Source organism: Saccostrea cucullata, unplaced genomic scaffold (genome assembly GCF_032062105.1).
Source record: "Saccostrea cucullata isolate Sc308-1 unplaced genomic scaffold, CSIRO_AGI_Scuc_v1 ctg309, whole genome shotgun sequence".
Classification (NCBI taxonomy): Eukaryota; Metazoa; Mollusca; class Bivalvia; order Ostreida; family Ostreidae; genus Saccostrea; species Saccostrea cuccullata.
This window is the reverse complement of record NW_026932621.1, coordinates 445787-462394: the sequence shown is the minus strand read 5'-3', so window position 1 is coordinate 462394 and position 16608 is coordinate 445787. Positions and strand designations below refer to the sequence as shown.

At 32.9% G+C, this 16608-nt stretch overlaps 2 protein-coding genes across 2 annotated transcripts in view; both read right to left on the bottom strand.

Moving 5' to 3' along the window:
* LOC134235614 (von Willebrand factor A domain-containing protein 7-like) overlaps window positions 1-16608 on the bottom strand; it is a 122094-nt gene that overhangs the window by 36590 nt on the left and 68896 nt on the right. The gene's annotated exons all lie outside the window — the stretch shown is intronic.
* On the bottom strand, window positions 9794-12076 carry LOC134235622 (uncharacterized). Its single transcript, XM_062717754.1, has 4 exons — window positions 11884-12076; window positions 10602-10709; window positions 10462-10528; window positions 9794-10076 (listed from the first exon to the last, which is right to left on the bottom strand). Exons 1-4 carry the CDS (start codon window positions 12074-12076, stop codon window positions 9794-9796), a joined length of 651 nt encoding a protein of 216 aa, XP_062573738.1.

Here is a 16608-nt window from a genome sequence, read left to right as displayed (position 1 = left end):
AAACTACCATTAGCACACACGGGCGGGAGTAAAAAATGTTTTAGTAAAATCGTACTGTCAGTTTTTTTCAAACAAAATGAAGATATTTCATCATGACAATATGCTATTAGAATGCTGATTGGTGTTATCCTTTCTTCTAACGAAATAAAGCGTATTCTAGAGAACCCTCCAGTCATTGCTTCCTCGCTGCATATATACTTATCAATTGATATTGTTTTTTCAGTGTAGAACATTGATAGATTGTCTAGACTTTTCATTTTCTCGATAAACTTTTCTATTACAGTTCCACTTCGTAAACACGGATTAAGAACAACATCAAAAACACCATCAGATTTAATATCATTGAAGAATCTCTCTATAAGATCTCCTATATACATAGGATCCAGATAAATAGTACGTGGATCAGGTTTTTTAGTTTTATCTTGAATTTTCACTCTTTTTCGAAGGAAATCACCACTTGCATATTTTATTGTCTCTTCTGGGAAATCTGTTCCAAATATCAATGTAGTAACTTCCATGACAAAGTCATGAATGAAGGAAAATGAGTTTCCAATGCACTTTACAAAGGAACCTTCCAGCAACTTGAGATTTTTTTTTAATAGTTGTAATTTGTAAAGAAGAGGGCAAATTGCAAGCTTCAACTATTTCATAAAATCTTTTCCGAAATTTTTCTGAATTTTTTATTTGCTTAACATCAATGCTATTGAACATTGAGAGAAGAACGAGTGCACAATATTTTTCAGTGCTTCTTTCTTTGTATGTTTCAGTTTCTATCTTAACTAATTCAGAAGGACATTTGAAAAGACTAACTACGTCTCCCATGTAATGGGGATTAACAGCAAGGAGTTTACAGAGCAAAGGAAAATATGCATCCGTCTTAATTATTTCATCAATATCATCTTTTGAAAGGTCTTCCTCTTTTACGTACTGTTTGATTATTCGAATCTTCTCTTCATCTCCTAGCACATTGTTACCGCTGTCAATCTCTACGATATTGGACTGTTCTTTGAATAGTCCTTGTAATGCATTATCTTTTATCACACACCGTCTACAAGACACCAGCATCTTTGATTTTTCCAAACAAATTTCTAAGGTGTTTTCAAGACATTCCCATGAATGATAAGATATTTCATCCAATTTCTCTTTTCCAATGGGGTCATTCATAATAAAAAGTCTCTGAGTGAGGAATTTTGAACACATTTCTTTAATTTCTCTAACTTCATCAATGGGAACGATATTCCAGCCCTGTTCCTGATACTTTAAAGCAATATGTTGAATCATGGCCGTCTTTCCTGATCCGGAATTGCCTACGACAATGACAAAATTCTGATTTTGGAGTTTTTCTTCAACCTCTTTCGTTGCGAAAGTTGGAACAAATGTTTTATTTTCTGTTTTCCAATTCGTAATTATTGCCTCCTTTAAAGACACTGCCTCTTAAAAAGTAAATAAAAAATTAAAAAGTCAATTCCCTAGTGACAACTTATAAGTAAATTATTACATTTCCGTTATAGACTTGAACTTTACTCTAAAATTTCATCACTTCATGGAAATGTCAACATTGAGCAGAAAAATATGAATAATTATCTCACCTTCTTTTTCGAGTTTTGGACCATCTTGATTGTCAATATTTCTTTGCTCTAAAAGCAGTATTTTTCAAGTAATCTTACAGGTTATTGAGAATGGAAGCAAGGCACACTTATTTGTACATAATTTTATAAGAGGATTATTCAACGATACACCTAAGCTTGAAACTAATTTTTTTTTCAAGGATGTCATGTAAACAAGAGACCCATGGGCCTTATAGGTCACCTGAGCATCATGCAACAACTTTCCAGTGATTGAATTTGGTTCATATTTTCAGCCAGATGCTATTGCATTCACAATTTTGAAAGAAGCATCATTGCTAATCATAACTATTTACTTAACAATTGCTTAGTTTGGTGACTGTAAATCACTTTTTATTCGCAAGAACTTTATTTTCGCGTAATTACGCGAGACGGTATGTTCGCGACAATTTCATTCTCGCGTATAATAGAATTCCTTAAGAATAAATAGAGCAATTACCACAATTCGTGAAAATTCTTTATCGCTAATAAAGAATCAATGACTATCTCGCGAAAATAAGGTGTCACGAAAATTAAGTGATCTACAGTTTTTAATCCCCATTGGCAAGGTAGGGGAACAAAAAATGCATTTCAACAAATCAGTAATATATAGCAATTCATATAATCAGTTGTGCCCCTACTATACATGACCCCCTGACCCTAGGTCCACACATTGACAATTTTTGTAAAGGCACACTTGTTTATAGAAAATATTTGATTAATACAAACGAGCAGATATCAAACAATTAATTCATTTTCAGTATACGATAAGTAGAGCCACCACCCCCCTCGGAGCCTTGAAATTCACAATTCTAGAAGAAGGGCCCTTGCTCATCATAACTTTATAAATAGTTCATTTGCTTAATACCCAGGAGCAAAAAAGAAGATATTAAAAGAATTCATGTATTTTCACTATATAATAAATAGAGTCCCGCACTTACACCAGAACTCTGACCCTGGGGCCATAAAATTCATAATTTTGGAAGAGGCACTCTTGATTATCATAACTATGTACTTAATAAGTTTATTTAGTACCCAGGAGCAGAGAAGAAGATTTTCAAAGAATTTATCAGTGGCGGATCCAGAAGTTTGGAAAGGGGGGGGGGCGATCAGTTTGAGGTCAGGGTGGGGGCCCACAGCCACCCCCAAAAAAACATCGATTTGTCAAATATTGTGTATTTTTTGGACTCAAAAGGGGGAGGGGCGGGCCCCCTCTTAATCCGCCACTGTTTATATATTTTCACAATATAATTAATAGAGCCCCATCCTAACACCAGAATCTCTGAATCTGGGGCCATAAAATTCACAATTTTGGTAGAGGTACTCTTGCTCATCATAACTATGTACTTAGTTAGTTACCCAGGATCACAGTAAAAGATTTTCAAAGAATTTATATATTTTTACTATATAATCAATAGAGAGCCCCGCCCTAAGACCAGAACCCTTGACCCTTGGGCCATAAAATTCACAATTTTGGAAAAAGGCACTCTTGCTCATCATCATTTTATACTTGGTTAGTTTATCTAATACCCAGGAGCAGAGAAGAAGATTTTCAAAGAAATCATGTATTTTCACTATATAATCAATAGAGCCCTGCCCTAACACCAGAATCCCTGACCCTGGAGCCATACAATTCATTTTTTTGGTAGAGGAGCTCTTCCTCATTATAACTATGTATTTAGTTAGTTTATTTATTACCTAGGAGCAGAGAGGATTTTGAAAGAAATATAACATTTACACTGTATACTCGTTTTAGCCTCGCCCTAGCACTAGAACCCCTGACCCAAGGGCCATGAATTTCATAATTTGGTAGAGGATTCAGTGCTGATTACAGTCATGTAAACAGTTTAACTGCTTGATGTCAGGAGTAAAGAAGAAGATTTTTAAAGATTGCATTATTTTAGTGGTTTTGGTCCCACCCCTTTGGCCTCAGGAGTCAGGGATCATGAAATTCACAATTTTTGTCCCCCTTCAGCCATAGATGCTTGAAATTGGTTCAGTGGTTGCAGAGATGAGCAAAAAATGTTCAAATGTTTACCCAGGTGACCTAAAAAAATAACGTAAGGCAAATTCTCTTAAATTATTCCTCTAGTTCTTTTATACATTACGCACTCGTTAAAAAGCGTTTCAATACCACAAGACACTTAGTTTTATTTGCTAATAATTAATTAATGTATTATTTGTAAAATTTAAGTGTTTTTTCAATTCATTTTTACTCTTTTATAGTCCCCGGCTGAAAGAGGATGGGTATTACTTTCGGTCTGTCTATCCGTCCGTCTGTCTGTCTGTCTATCTGTTTTTGTAATGCTTTCATTTCCAAGTGATACCCACGTTTTATACAATGAAGTTTTACACAATAACTACCTATGATCTAAGAAAGATCCCTATTGATTTTGAGGTAATATGGTTTAAGGGTCAAGTTCGTATATGTAAATCAATAAATTATGTGTGTGAAAAACTTTCCTTTCCGGGGCATATCTGAAGAAGGTGTAAAGTTTTTGAAATTGAATCTTATATCATAATACCCTGGCCCCTCAGAACATTTTGAAAGAAATATAGCATTTACACTATGTACTCAATTTCTTTATTTACTTCGAATCCATGACCCCAGGGCCATGAATTTCACAATTTTGTCATCAATGCCGATTACAATATTAATTTTAGTCCTTGTTTACAGCTTGATGTCCGTTTAGGAGTGAAGGAGTGAAAACTAAAAGATTTTCATTTTTATAACATATATAAATTACATTATTTTCAGTGCACCTGCAAAATTTGGGGAAAATCATGAAATTCAGGTCTTTTTGTCCCCCTTCACCCATACAGATACATTTACTAAGGATTATATAGGAAAATGTCAATGTTTAGCACATTAAAGCAAATTAAAAATGTTTAAATGTTTGTTCAAACTAAAAAAAATACTATATTATGCAATATATGTAATTAAGTAACACAAAATTCTAGTTCTTTGATACATTACAAAATGCAAAAAATTAAAATTTTACGTTTTTGTCAATACTACAAAATATGACACACAATGGTTTTAAAACATGCTAAATATATTAATTATTGTATTTTTATGTTTTAAATTTCATGAGTGTATGTTTATTTTTTTCTTTAAAAATCTTTTTATTACCCCTTTCTTTAAGAGGTACAGATTATCACAACGTCAAAAACACATTGCATCGACGTCAACCTACCTATCAATTGCAAAATCGGTTTAAAAATCAGTTATATGAAATTTTGTTACATTTTTATACCTATAATTTCTTAATTTTGTTTAATTTCAATAATTAAGCGAAAAAAATTCCATTAAAACAGTTAATACGCTTCATTTTAATATGATGCGCGAAATATTGCGCAATGAAAACTATTGTCGGCCCCCTTAAGTTCATTGATCTCCTTAACTATATTTTTGCTATGAAGGCTAACAACTTGTGGAATAATTAAAACAAATACTATATACAAAGAAGAAGGTATGGTTTCCATACAAATTTTGCCCTGTAATTTTCTAAAAAATGAAACTGGTGTAAAAGTTGAAAAGTTTTTAAATAATTGAAATTAATCAGAAAAAGCTCTCTTTTTCTCACATGTGTTTTTGAATGCCAATTATGACGTCATAAACATGGCATTTTCCCCTCTTAAAAAGTTGTCAGCTCATTTTCAATGGAATTTTCTTTCACTTAACATTGTCCACAGTCATCGCACACAAAGATTTCTTGAGATATGTGATTTGTTATTGAATTTTGCACAAAATATCAAAAAATTAACGTCTATTAATTTTATGGAAAATCACTTCTTAAAATGTAATTGTAGGCTTTTAGTCCGTTTAAGTTCATTAATCTCCTTATTAACTATAATTTTGCTATGAAGGTTAACAACTTGTGGAATATTTAAAACAAATACTATATACAAATTAATCATAGAGAATATAACAGATCATTTGCAAAAATACAGATCATTTGTTATTTAACTGTTATAATGAAAAGTATATAATTTATACTCACGACAACATATTTTGTTAAAGTTCAGTCCTGCCTTTATTTCTTGTACATCAGACAGAACCGTGGATACATCTTTCTGGAGCTCTTTGTTATTTTCATAATCTACTCTCAGTTTTGTTACCAGTGCTTCTTCGTTTTCTTCTTCCAGAGCCTGTCTTTCAACGTGTTGAAGACTATTCATGTAGTTTTTTCCCGTATATTTTTGAAATCTTTTACACACATCTAATATAAGTAACCAGATGTCATCAAATATTTTTTGTGAATTAGAAGCCGAATACACGTGTCCAAAAACACTATTTCGAATCAATCTTATTCTTTCAATGTCGTCTCCGATCGTTATCTCTCCCATGGACGGCATGTCATTTATCCCCCAGCCGTTTGTTGGTGGAGGAATCGTAGTACAAAGGTTCCTTAGCAGAGTATACATGAGTGTTATGTCAAAGTTCTTGTACCTAGAATTTTTAGCTTCATTTAAAAGAAGCTCCTGTTCAGGACTCAGTCTTTTGTAAATTGATGATGACTTCACTTTATTGAATACAAGAGATGGGTGAACTTCTATTTCTAAAATATCTCTGTAGGCCTGAGTTAACACATCGTTTATAGCCATTCCAAGTTTTGCAAATCTAGAACGCCCACCGGGATCCGGTCCAGATGCCATTTTCGATTTTTGCAAAAGGAACAATTCTCTTTCTTCTGAAACAAAAAGTACACAAAGTTATTGTGAGAAGAACTATTTATGTTTTCTAAACAGTTTCACTTTCTCAGGAGTTCAAAGGGACTTAATAATAATACACGGTGTTAATGAATCTGTGAATTCAAGAAACAGTGAATAAGTTTTCAGGTATAGATTTTTTAATATATAACAATTCCGCGAATTCAAGAAACCGTGATTGTGCCAAAGATTTCAAATGAAATTAATCCCCTATACAGTATTCCAAATGAAATATCTTCCGATACCTGTAACTCTTGAATATACATGTACGTTTTTATATTCCTTTTTGTTCATTGGAATAAAGTGTTTATAAAGTGTATTATATTTCTACTCATATTTCAAGTGAGGCCTTGAGTGAATGTTTCAAGATATTATTTGTTGTATGTCTTGGTTTGTAAAACATCAAAACAATTGAACAGGAAAAGAGTTTCAAGATGCTAGTAGCGTGTAAGGTGTGAATATTTTACTCTTATTGCATACAGTTCCAACAATATTATATAATTATTGCTGTTTTTGAGGTCAATACAATGATTTAGCCATGTGATGAGTACACTATTCACCGAGCCCGAAGGACGAGGTGAATATTGTTCTTCGAAGATGGCTAAATCATTGTATTGACCGAAAAAAACACAGCAATAATTGTTTTATTATATGAGTCAATGATAATCTGATAAAGCCCATTACTTGTTTGCATTTAATTAAGGCCTAGCCAAATACAAAAGAGAAGCAGAATTAAAATGTAAATAAGCCTTTTCAAGTTGTATCAATTTGAAGTTTTTTATCAATTCTAGTTGCCATGAAAAAAATATAATGTCAGTCCTCTTATTTGATTGATTTTGAAAGGAAGGAGAATTATCAGGGAAAATTGACCGCCAAAAAGTAAAAATTGTTGTTCAGTAAAAGTGTATCCCCTCTTACCACTCTAACCCGAAAATATATATTCGCTTATATTTTGTTCACATGAAAAAAGGTCATAGTCGTTTAAATAGCTTTCCAAAACAATTTGTATCATTTTGGAATTTGCCGATCTATTTTTAGATCAACATAGAGGAAATAAATGCTTGTATTGACCTGGAACGTCACGTGCAGATCAAGAAAACGTAGTATCTTTCTAACATAGTTGGATCTCAGCCAATCAAAGAGATGGAAATTATTCAATCATATAATTATTATTATTGTCGGTATGGGTTTTCCTGTGTGGACAGAGTGGTAGATCTGTGTGATTTTATGTCACGTGACATGATCATATAAATAGCAGGTATGTGCTTAAAAAGTTACTCTACTGCTCGTACAGAACGTAGGATTAGGAATGGAAACTAGTACAGCGAGTTCGGACGCGGACTATTCTGAAGAAGTTTAATTGGGCGAGTCTAGTGAACAATTGTCTAACGAGGAAGCCGTATCTTTGTTTGATAGTTCATTGAGAAAAGCTTTGCAACAGCAGAATGAGGTCATTGTGAGTTCTATTGTGAAGTAAATCAACATTTAACCTTATATTCCTCATGTTCCTGCTACGATCATTCACGGTAGCTCTGTCGGTAGAGCGCTCGCTCCGTAATCGGGAGGTCGTGAGTTCGTATCTCGGTCGCGACTGACCTTGTCGTTAAAATAGGTAGCAACTGTTCCTTCGCCATGCGCTCGAGTCCTTCGAATGAGACCTTTAAAAACTGAGGCCCAGTGTCAGCGGCAGGCGTTGGAACGATAAAGGTAATGGTCCCGAGTGCCCTTTACCGGCATACGGTGACGTTTCCATATGAGTGAAAAATTCTCGAGAAGGACGTTAAACAATATACAATCAATCAATATATTCCCGCTACGTGCAAGGTGAAGCCCTTATTAAGTGCTCTACCTTTTAGAATTGAAAGACGGTAGAATTATTTGATTAAAATTTCAGTTAAAGGGAATTTACATGTTTGAATTTTCTTCTTATATCACACCTTACTGTGTCGGCAAAAATTTTACTAAACTCTGTCGCAAGCAAAAAGATTGTTACTTTGCCGGAGAAGATTTTACGATTTCGGGACCAACACAGTAATGTTGCAAGGGTAGCTACAATTGACTTAACTGATTTCAAAAATTAGTCAATTTTTTTTTGTTTGGACGGGCAATTCAAATGTATCAAAAAGTTACCTTGGCCTTATCAAATAAATGACTTTTCATCAGTTTCTTACTTTTTGTATTATAAGGCTTTTAATTAATTTCAAGCAATATGATCTGCATGTTTGACATCGGAAAATTTTGCTGCAAATTTGTAACTAACTACTTCAATGACAGAAAAATAGAACATGTATGAACTTCTGCTGTTCATATTTGCGACAGAAGAACTTTTTATGAGCTTTGATCGAAACAAAATTGTATTATTGTCGTTCTGTACAATAATGATTTCTTATACATGCATAATACTGTATATTCGATCATACAGAAATATTTCTTCTGAGACATTTTTAAACTTAATTTTGTTATTATTGATCATAAAGGTTTAAATTACGTACAAATTAATCATAACAACACATTTTACCAACAAAATAAAACTCTCAAAAATGCAGCTCATATTGCTTTCAAAGAAAATAATTGTGATATTTTCATTGGAACGTGTTTGTGATTTTTATAACTTTGATATTTTTGTCCTTCCGCATGACCTGTGGATTATTTTAATTTTTATGTTTATCTTACTATCTAAGAAAAGGAAATAAATATTTCTATTAAATTTTACTCATTTTTTTTATTTTCATAACTTTCATATCCTTACCTTCGTTATGGCTGACTGAAAGGAATAAGAAATGGTAGGATAAACATTTGATGTTTTAATGATTTTCCCAACATTGTTATATAAAAAGGTCCTTTTTATCAATAAGTTACCGACATCTCTGGCCTGTCAATATATACTCACAATCAATAGAAACGCAACATCCTAATTTTAGGGCGAAAATTATATACTGGATATAACTACATGTATGTACCAAAAAGTTATGACATCTTTTACTTTGCCAAATCAGTTATTTAACGGTAACCGTTGAATGATTTTCTTACCATTATCGGAAGTTTCTTAGCAGAAATCAAAATTTTGTATTTTTAATACCTTTTTAAACAATATTTTGGGTTTTCAAGGTTTTGAAGCTGTTAATCATAAGTATTATACTAATGAAAATTTATCAAAAATGCAAAATTTTGATTTCTGATTTGATGCAATGGCATTCAACCGTAAAATAAATGATTTGGCTAAGTTAAAGATTTACTAACTTTTTTGGTACATACATAGTTATAACAGGTATATAATTTTCCCCCTAAAAGGAGGGTGTTGCGGTTCTTTGAACTGCAAGTATATATCTTTTTTTTATTAATCTTTTTTTTTTTGGTCACCTTTTCTTTTTTATATGAATTTAAGTTATGGGAAAAATTTTGACTTAATAAGTTATCATAAATTTCGATATGAAATTCCTATATTGTTTAGTAAAATTAATTTTAAAGTACTTTACTCAACAGTTCTTTACATCAATCCTTTTGTCAATTTTTATGAACCACATACTTATTTCCAGTGGAATCCCTGTGTATTCTCTCTTTCTTGAAATCCTCTTTTTCCAGAAAATAATGGCAAGGACTAAGAACAGAATTAATACGATAAAATATGTACTTCCTATAATCAATCCTACATCGCTCGATTCTTCAACTACAATGCCGGTCTCTGTGGTCAACATGTTTATTGTGGAACTGATAATGCTATCAACCGGTGTACTTATGTTGTGAGGATAATTTTTTGTTCTGCAATTTGAAAAAAAAAAAATTTTTATCGTTTATTATTATTTTTTTTCAAAGACAGGTTTTTTATACATACATTGGTAAGGGTTATTGTGTTACGAAAAAAATCACAAGTCGTAAATACATGTCTGTTAATATATTTAAATAACCTTTAAAAGACATCTGTTTGGATGTTATTATATTAATAACTCTGATACTTCGATCAGTGGACATCTTGTCGTGTACTGAAAATCAATGTATATTTATTGTTTGAGCCGGAAAAAAAAAATAAGCTTTGCAAGCGAAAACGTTTACATTTTAGCAATAAAGCGAAAAAACCCGAACCATTTTAATATTTATCTTCTCCAGAGTATTATGTAAGTAAATAGAACGTCGAGTAAGGGGCTACCTGTTTGGACAAGAAGGATCTGCATAAAAACATTGAAATTCAGTGTTGATCCTGCTGCAGGCTGAAACTAGAGATACAGTAAAATCATTTTTTTTAATTTCTAATTGTCATATCCAGTCACTAATTTAAGGTCTACATACATTTGTGTAAGTCTGTTCCTCTGAAGTTTTCTTCTGGACAACCGGCTTGAAAATGCTGACAACTGATCTGATCCAAGTTTCCATCTCCGACTGTCTCCAGGCAATGTCCTTAATTGAACAAAGGTAATCCATTTTAATGCAAAAACTCACAAACAGTAAAAGCTTTTTACACTAATTTCTTCATTTAACATAAAATTTCCTTGAAATAAGTAATTATGAAATTCCAAAAATCCCCAATATAAAAATTAATTAAATATTTACGCACGTGGCTCATATTTCTAATACATATTACGCCTTTGTCAGTGTTTATTATATGATGCCTTAAATGTGTAACACTTATCTTCTAATTTAACGATTTCAAAAAATATACAGCTGTAAAAACAAACTGTCCTAACTTGTTATCCAATATCATGAGATAATACCGGTTCTCTCTCTCTCTCTCTCTCTCTCTCTCTCTCTCTCTCTCTTTATTTGAAACATATGGTGATAACGAAGAGATAAAGTCTATAAAGCAATACAAAACAGGAGCAGAGCAACCACGGACACTTAAAACATCAGAGGTGGGATCACGTGTCATGGAGGAGTGAGCATCCCTTGCCAACCGGTCACATCGACAGTGTTCTTGTCACGATCGGGAAATAACGTGAAAATCTGTCGTCAATTCAGGGTATAAATAATGCACTACTAGTTAGTATGAAAAATCAGCATTTGAGTCAAAGATAAATTTTATTTGCTGACAAGGTAATTGTAATAATTAATATAGAACTATCGAAATGATGACTTTAAAGTTTTTAGGCAGTTGATTTCGGTAAAATCTCTTAATTTCAAATTGTCCAAAAGTTCTTTGGAATTTTAAAGTATCCGCAAATGCTTTGTTTATGATATTAGATCAGACAGATTGTTTGTGTGATAAAATTGCGAACAAATGCCTCTGGAGTTCAATCAAATTATCACAACAATATACATACTAGTTTATCACACAAAAGGTGCTTCTTTGGGAAAAAAATCCTTTAGAAGCCCCCTTGCCTCAAATGAATAACCGATATCAAACATTTTTTGTACTTTTGAAATGTATAGATCCCAAGAAATTACTTTATCATGTAGGCAATTGTCAAATTTTTAAATAACTTTGCTTTTCCCTTTTGTAAAACCCCATATAGTCCATTTGATAAAACCCCATCGTGGTCCCAAAGCAGAATTCTACCAGAGCTGATCTGCTTCATTACGGACAGAGGTGTACTGATAACGTCCATATAACATGTATAAAATAAATGTCTTTTACCCAATTGATATAACCCGACAATTTTGCTGTAACAGAATTCTATAAGAGCTGATCTGTCTTCGTTAGGGACACAGGTATACTGATTACGTCCATACTGGTCCACTCCACAGTTCAGTCTTGTAGCACCTGTTATAAACTCTTTCTCATTGGTAGGACAGGAATCCACAACGTAACCAAACCCTCGATATGTCATATCTGAAATAATATGAGAATATATAATGCCATCTTTGCGTTCAAGTAAACAGTGTAGTAATTCGAGGAAATAAAAATGGAAAAAAAAAGCGCGCGCTATTAAGACATAGCGGAAAACCAAAAATTTAAAAATCGTCAAAAACGAAGGACACCAATAGATTCAAATATTGAGTATTGTTTGTTTAAATTTGACGTTTTGATAAACTTACTTTAAGGGGGCCGACTATAGTTTCCATTGCGCACTATTTCGCGCATCATAGTAATACATGTATGAAGCGTATTTACTGTTTTAATGCAACCTTTTTCGCTTAATTATTACAATTAAACAAAATTAAGAAATAATAGGTATAAAAATGTAATTACAATTTGATATAACTGATTTTTTAACCGATTTTGCAATTGATAGGTAGGTTGACGTCGCTGCAGTGTCTTTTTGACGTTATGTTAATCTGTAGCTCTTAAAGAAAGGGGTAATAAAAATATTATTACAGAAAAAGTAATAAACATACGCTCTTGAAATTTAAAACATAGAAATTTTAGAATATCTCATATGTATTTTTATTATGTTTTCTTGTGAATCCATTGTTTACGTCATATTTTGTTGTACTCTATAAAATAGTAAAATTAGCTGATTTTTTTTTTTTTTTTGCATTTTGAGATGCCCCTCTGTTAACAAGACGGTAGAATTTTGTGTTTCTTACATATAATGTATAATATAGTATTACTCATCAAATATTATAGTTTGAATAAAATGTCTATTGTACACTGAAGTTAATGCAAGTTACATATGGAATAAAAATGAAGAGTTTCGCTATTGCAGTTTTCACACAATAAAACTATAGTCGGCCCCCTTAAAAGATAGGTAGAGACGAAGGACATAGACGAAGGATATAGTTATAGTTAACCATAGTAAATTAAATAAAAGATCGATATATTTCTTTTTCAAAATTTCCTACAAGTAATTGCCTGATAGTAAAAAAAAAAATAGTTGTATTTCTTGTATATTTACATTTTTCTCCAAAAATGACATGATTGATATATTATCTAAGAAATATTAAGACTCTAAATCTTCAAAACAAATTCTAGATTAATTCAATTAAGCATTTACTATGATTAACTATATAGTGAACTATGCATTGTTAACTATAGTAACTATTTGTAAGGGATAAGCCTTTTACATGTCCATCCCCTTGTTCGTTCTCAATTTTTCATGTTTTCTGAAAATAATTCCTATTTTTTTTTTATGTCTAAATTTGTTTAAACAACAGATCTTATTAAAGTTCAAAACATATACATGTAGGATAACTCTTACTCTTTACTATACTAAATATACAAAAAAAAGATGCTAAACGTCTTAACGTGTACATATTTTAAGCACATTTAGATACATGTACAGTATGATGCAATATATATTCGTACAAAATGGCGGCGTGTTTACATTCGCGACGAAAGTACTGACGTCAACAATTAAATAAATCACAAGTAACATGCCTAGTATTTTGTGAGGTGACCCTTTTAGCTTATTACACTTAGAAACCAACTCGGAATGGTCCTGTACAGGCTTTTGACATACTCTGGTGTAATGTCGGTCCAGATGCGCTGTCCTTGTTCTCAATTCGCCCTATCCTTCCTTGAACACTCCTACTTATGTATTTGGAACCTTTTATTTTTCGGTCTTCTGCAAATTATAAAACCCGAGTTCAGAATAGCTCTGACAGTGGCTCTGGCGAGAGTAAGCGAGATTTCAGCGAAATTAAATTAATCACGGAAATGTGGCTAGAAAGTGACTAGCACGTGGAGACATGTTAAACAGAAAAGTTGATTATGTTGCATTTTAGATTTCACCACCCTATAATATCATTCTGTAAAAATGTACTTCAATCGATCTTTCTTGAATGCATTCAAGTTTAAATCATAAGTATTCTCGATGATACAATTTTCTGTTGTCATGAATTAAAATTTCTTGTTGGACTAATATTTTACATGAGAACCGGGGACTATATTTTGGCGTCAGATTAGCAAATGAGGTAACAATCATGTGACTTTAACTGACAAATCAGAATGAGAATGGCATTATGGGTTACTATACGAATACTACAGGAATTTTACTCTTGATAAATTCCTTTATTGTACTATCGTTGAATACAATTGTCAAGTGCATTCCTTGGTTAACACAGTTGATCACGAGTAAAGGTATGTAAAAAAGGTTTTGTCCATTTAAATGCATACGAAATGCTGCTCGTTTTCCTTACCCTTGAAGTGCTGGTGTTCTGAACTTGACACTAAAATTTTACATTTTATTAAACATATTTTTCTCTAGTAAACAACAAATCAAAAACGCCCATGATATTTTTCATAGTTTCTAATTTGCATTTTGTTCTATAGATTGATAGATTGATTGATTGATTATATATTGTTTGACGTCCCTCTTGACAATTTTTCACTCATGGAGAAATGGAGAATGGAGACGTCACCGATGCCGGTGAAGGGCTTCAAATTTAGACCTATAATCGGCACTCAGGGCCATTGAGCAGTGAGGGTTCTTTATCGTGCCAACGCCTACCGCGACACAGAACTTCGTTTTTATGGTCATACCAGAAAGACCCGTGACTTTCACTTCTATTGCCAAGCGCTTCGCGAAGGAACAGTCACTCCCTATGTTTACGTCTTAGGTTATGAGGCGGCGCCGAGATCGAGAATCGAACTCGGGCCTCCCGATCACGAAGCGAACGCTCTACCACTAGGCTACCGTGACCGGTTTGTTCTATAGAACATTTTTTTTAATTTTTCACTCCATTGACATGATCTTGACTGACCTGAACCCAGTGTTCGAAGTAACACGTAAACATGTATTTGGCGTAAACGTATTCAATCAACATTGGTCAGTTGCTCGTGGTAAGATCCTCCGACGCCAACGTTTAGTCTTACTTTTTTCCACAAAGACTTGATGAAATTTTCAAACATAAGTTTTGCCCGCCCAGTAAAACATTAGAAATCATAGATTTCTTCTTTTTTTCAAACACTCTTTCTTAACATTGACATTAACTTACATGTATTTTGTTTTGGTATTACTTTAATTTTAAGTCAAATATTTATTTTCAAATACAGTATTTCCTTGTAGGAAATTATTTAAAAGAGAGAGAGAGATAATGTAATCATGCCATTAACATGATATACAGTTGTATATCGACCAACTTTATTTTTTTAAACACTACATATCAATTTTATGATTGGAGAAAGGACATCTAGCAGCACGCCATATTATTAGCAATTTATATTTTGATACAAGTTTATATAGAAATTGTTACATGTACAGCAAAGCTAGGTTATAACAAAGTCGCTGGGACCTATGGTTTTACTTCGTTATATCCGTAATTCGTTTTAACCGTATAAGAAATTCATCAAATTTATATAGCTGGGGATCCAAGATGACTTTGCTATATCCGTAAATTCGAAATACCTGTGCTCGTACTAAACGAGTTCTACAGTAGATTGATAAAGAAGCTGTAAACATAAATGTCAAGCTGAACACGATGCATTTTTTCTGTATTATTTTATGGGGGGTGGGGGAGGAGCTATTAAAAGCAGTCAATTTGCTAACAATTGGCATTCAGTTATCATGTCCCCTTTCGAAGAATGGAGGGCCCAGTACTTTGCTGCTGACTGTCGGTCGGTCTGTCGGTCCACTTAGTTTCCGTTCATTTTCTTCAAAACGGTTGCACATACTGAAACGAAATTTAGTATTCAAATTTATCAGATAAAAATCTAGGTCAAGTTTTGTTTTGGCTAGGATCGGGCCAATTTGGACAGTACAAAAATTCTAATTATTTGCCGTTTTCCTTCATTTTCTTCGCAGAGGTTTCACATACTGGAATGAAATTTGGTATAGAAATTTATCAGATGAATATCTAGGTCAAGTTATGCTTTGGTTAGTATCGGGACATTTTGGAAAGAGTTATGCTCCTTGGACTTAGAAAAATTCTAAGTACTCTCCGTTTTCATTCATTTTCTTCGCAGAGGTTGAAATGAAATTTGGTATTCAAATTTATCAGATGAATATATCGGTCAAGTTCTATTTTAGGTTCTTAGCTGTGTCCCTTGGACTCTGGGGGAGGGGGGGGGCATGTGTTTTTTACAAACATTTCTTGTTTAAACAATACACTGTAATTGTTTCAATAGCCATTAGTTCGTTTAACATATTTTTTTCTTTTCTGCGCAATCCTAGAAACTGTTTACGATTATATAGTGAAGCAACCATCCCTTTCTTCAGGATTTTTTAATTTTATATGGTTCTTTCTTGACATTTCATTGTTTATGGCCCCTCTTTATCTTAATGAATACAAAGTATTTATCACTCAGTAGATAACCTGCAGCTGGTCTATATTCACACAAATATATCCCTATTGGCGTCCCTTATCATTTCAAACATTTATTGACTGAGTTCTAGTGCAACATGTGTTGTGTCGGACCAAAGAATCAAACACAACACGGTCTCAGGCAGTACATGTATTCTGGACTGTCTTCCGTGATGTA

What these genes read in the sequence shown, in the direction of transcription:
- LOC134235622 (XM_062717754.1), bottom strand. Translation starts at nt 12,076, where the DNA reads ATGACATATCGAGGGTTTGGTTACGTTGTGGATTCCTGTCCTACCAAT. An exon ending in TGTCGGGTTATATCAATTGG is followed by an intron (nt 10,710 to 11,883) that starts GTAAAAGACATT and finishes TGTTCAATTAAG; the next exon opens with GACATTGCCTGGAGACAGTC. An exon ending in GATCCTTCTTGTCCAAACAG is followed by an intron (nt 10,077 to 10,461) that starts GTAGCCCCTTAC and finishes TTCAAATTGCAG; the next exon opens with AACAAAAAATTATCCTCACA.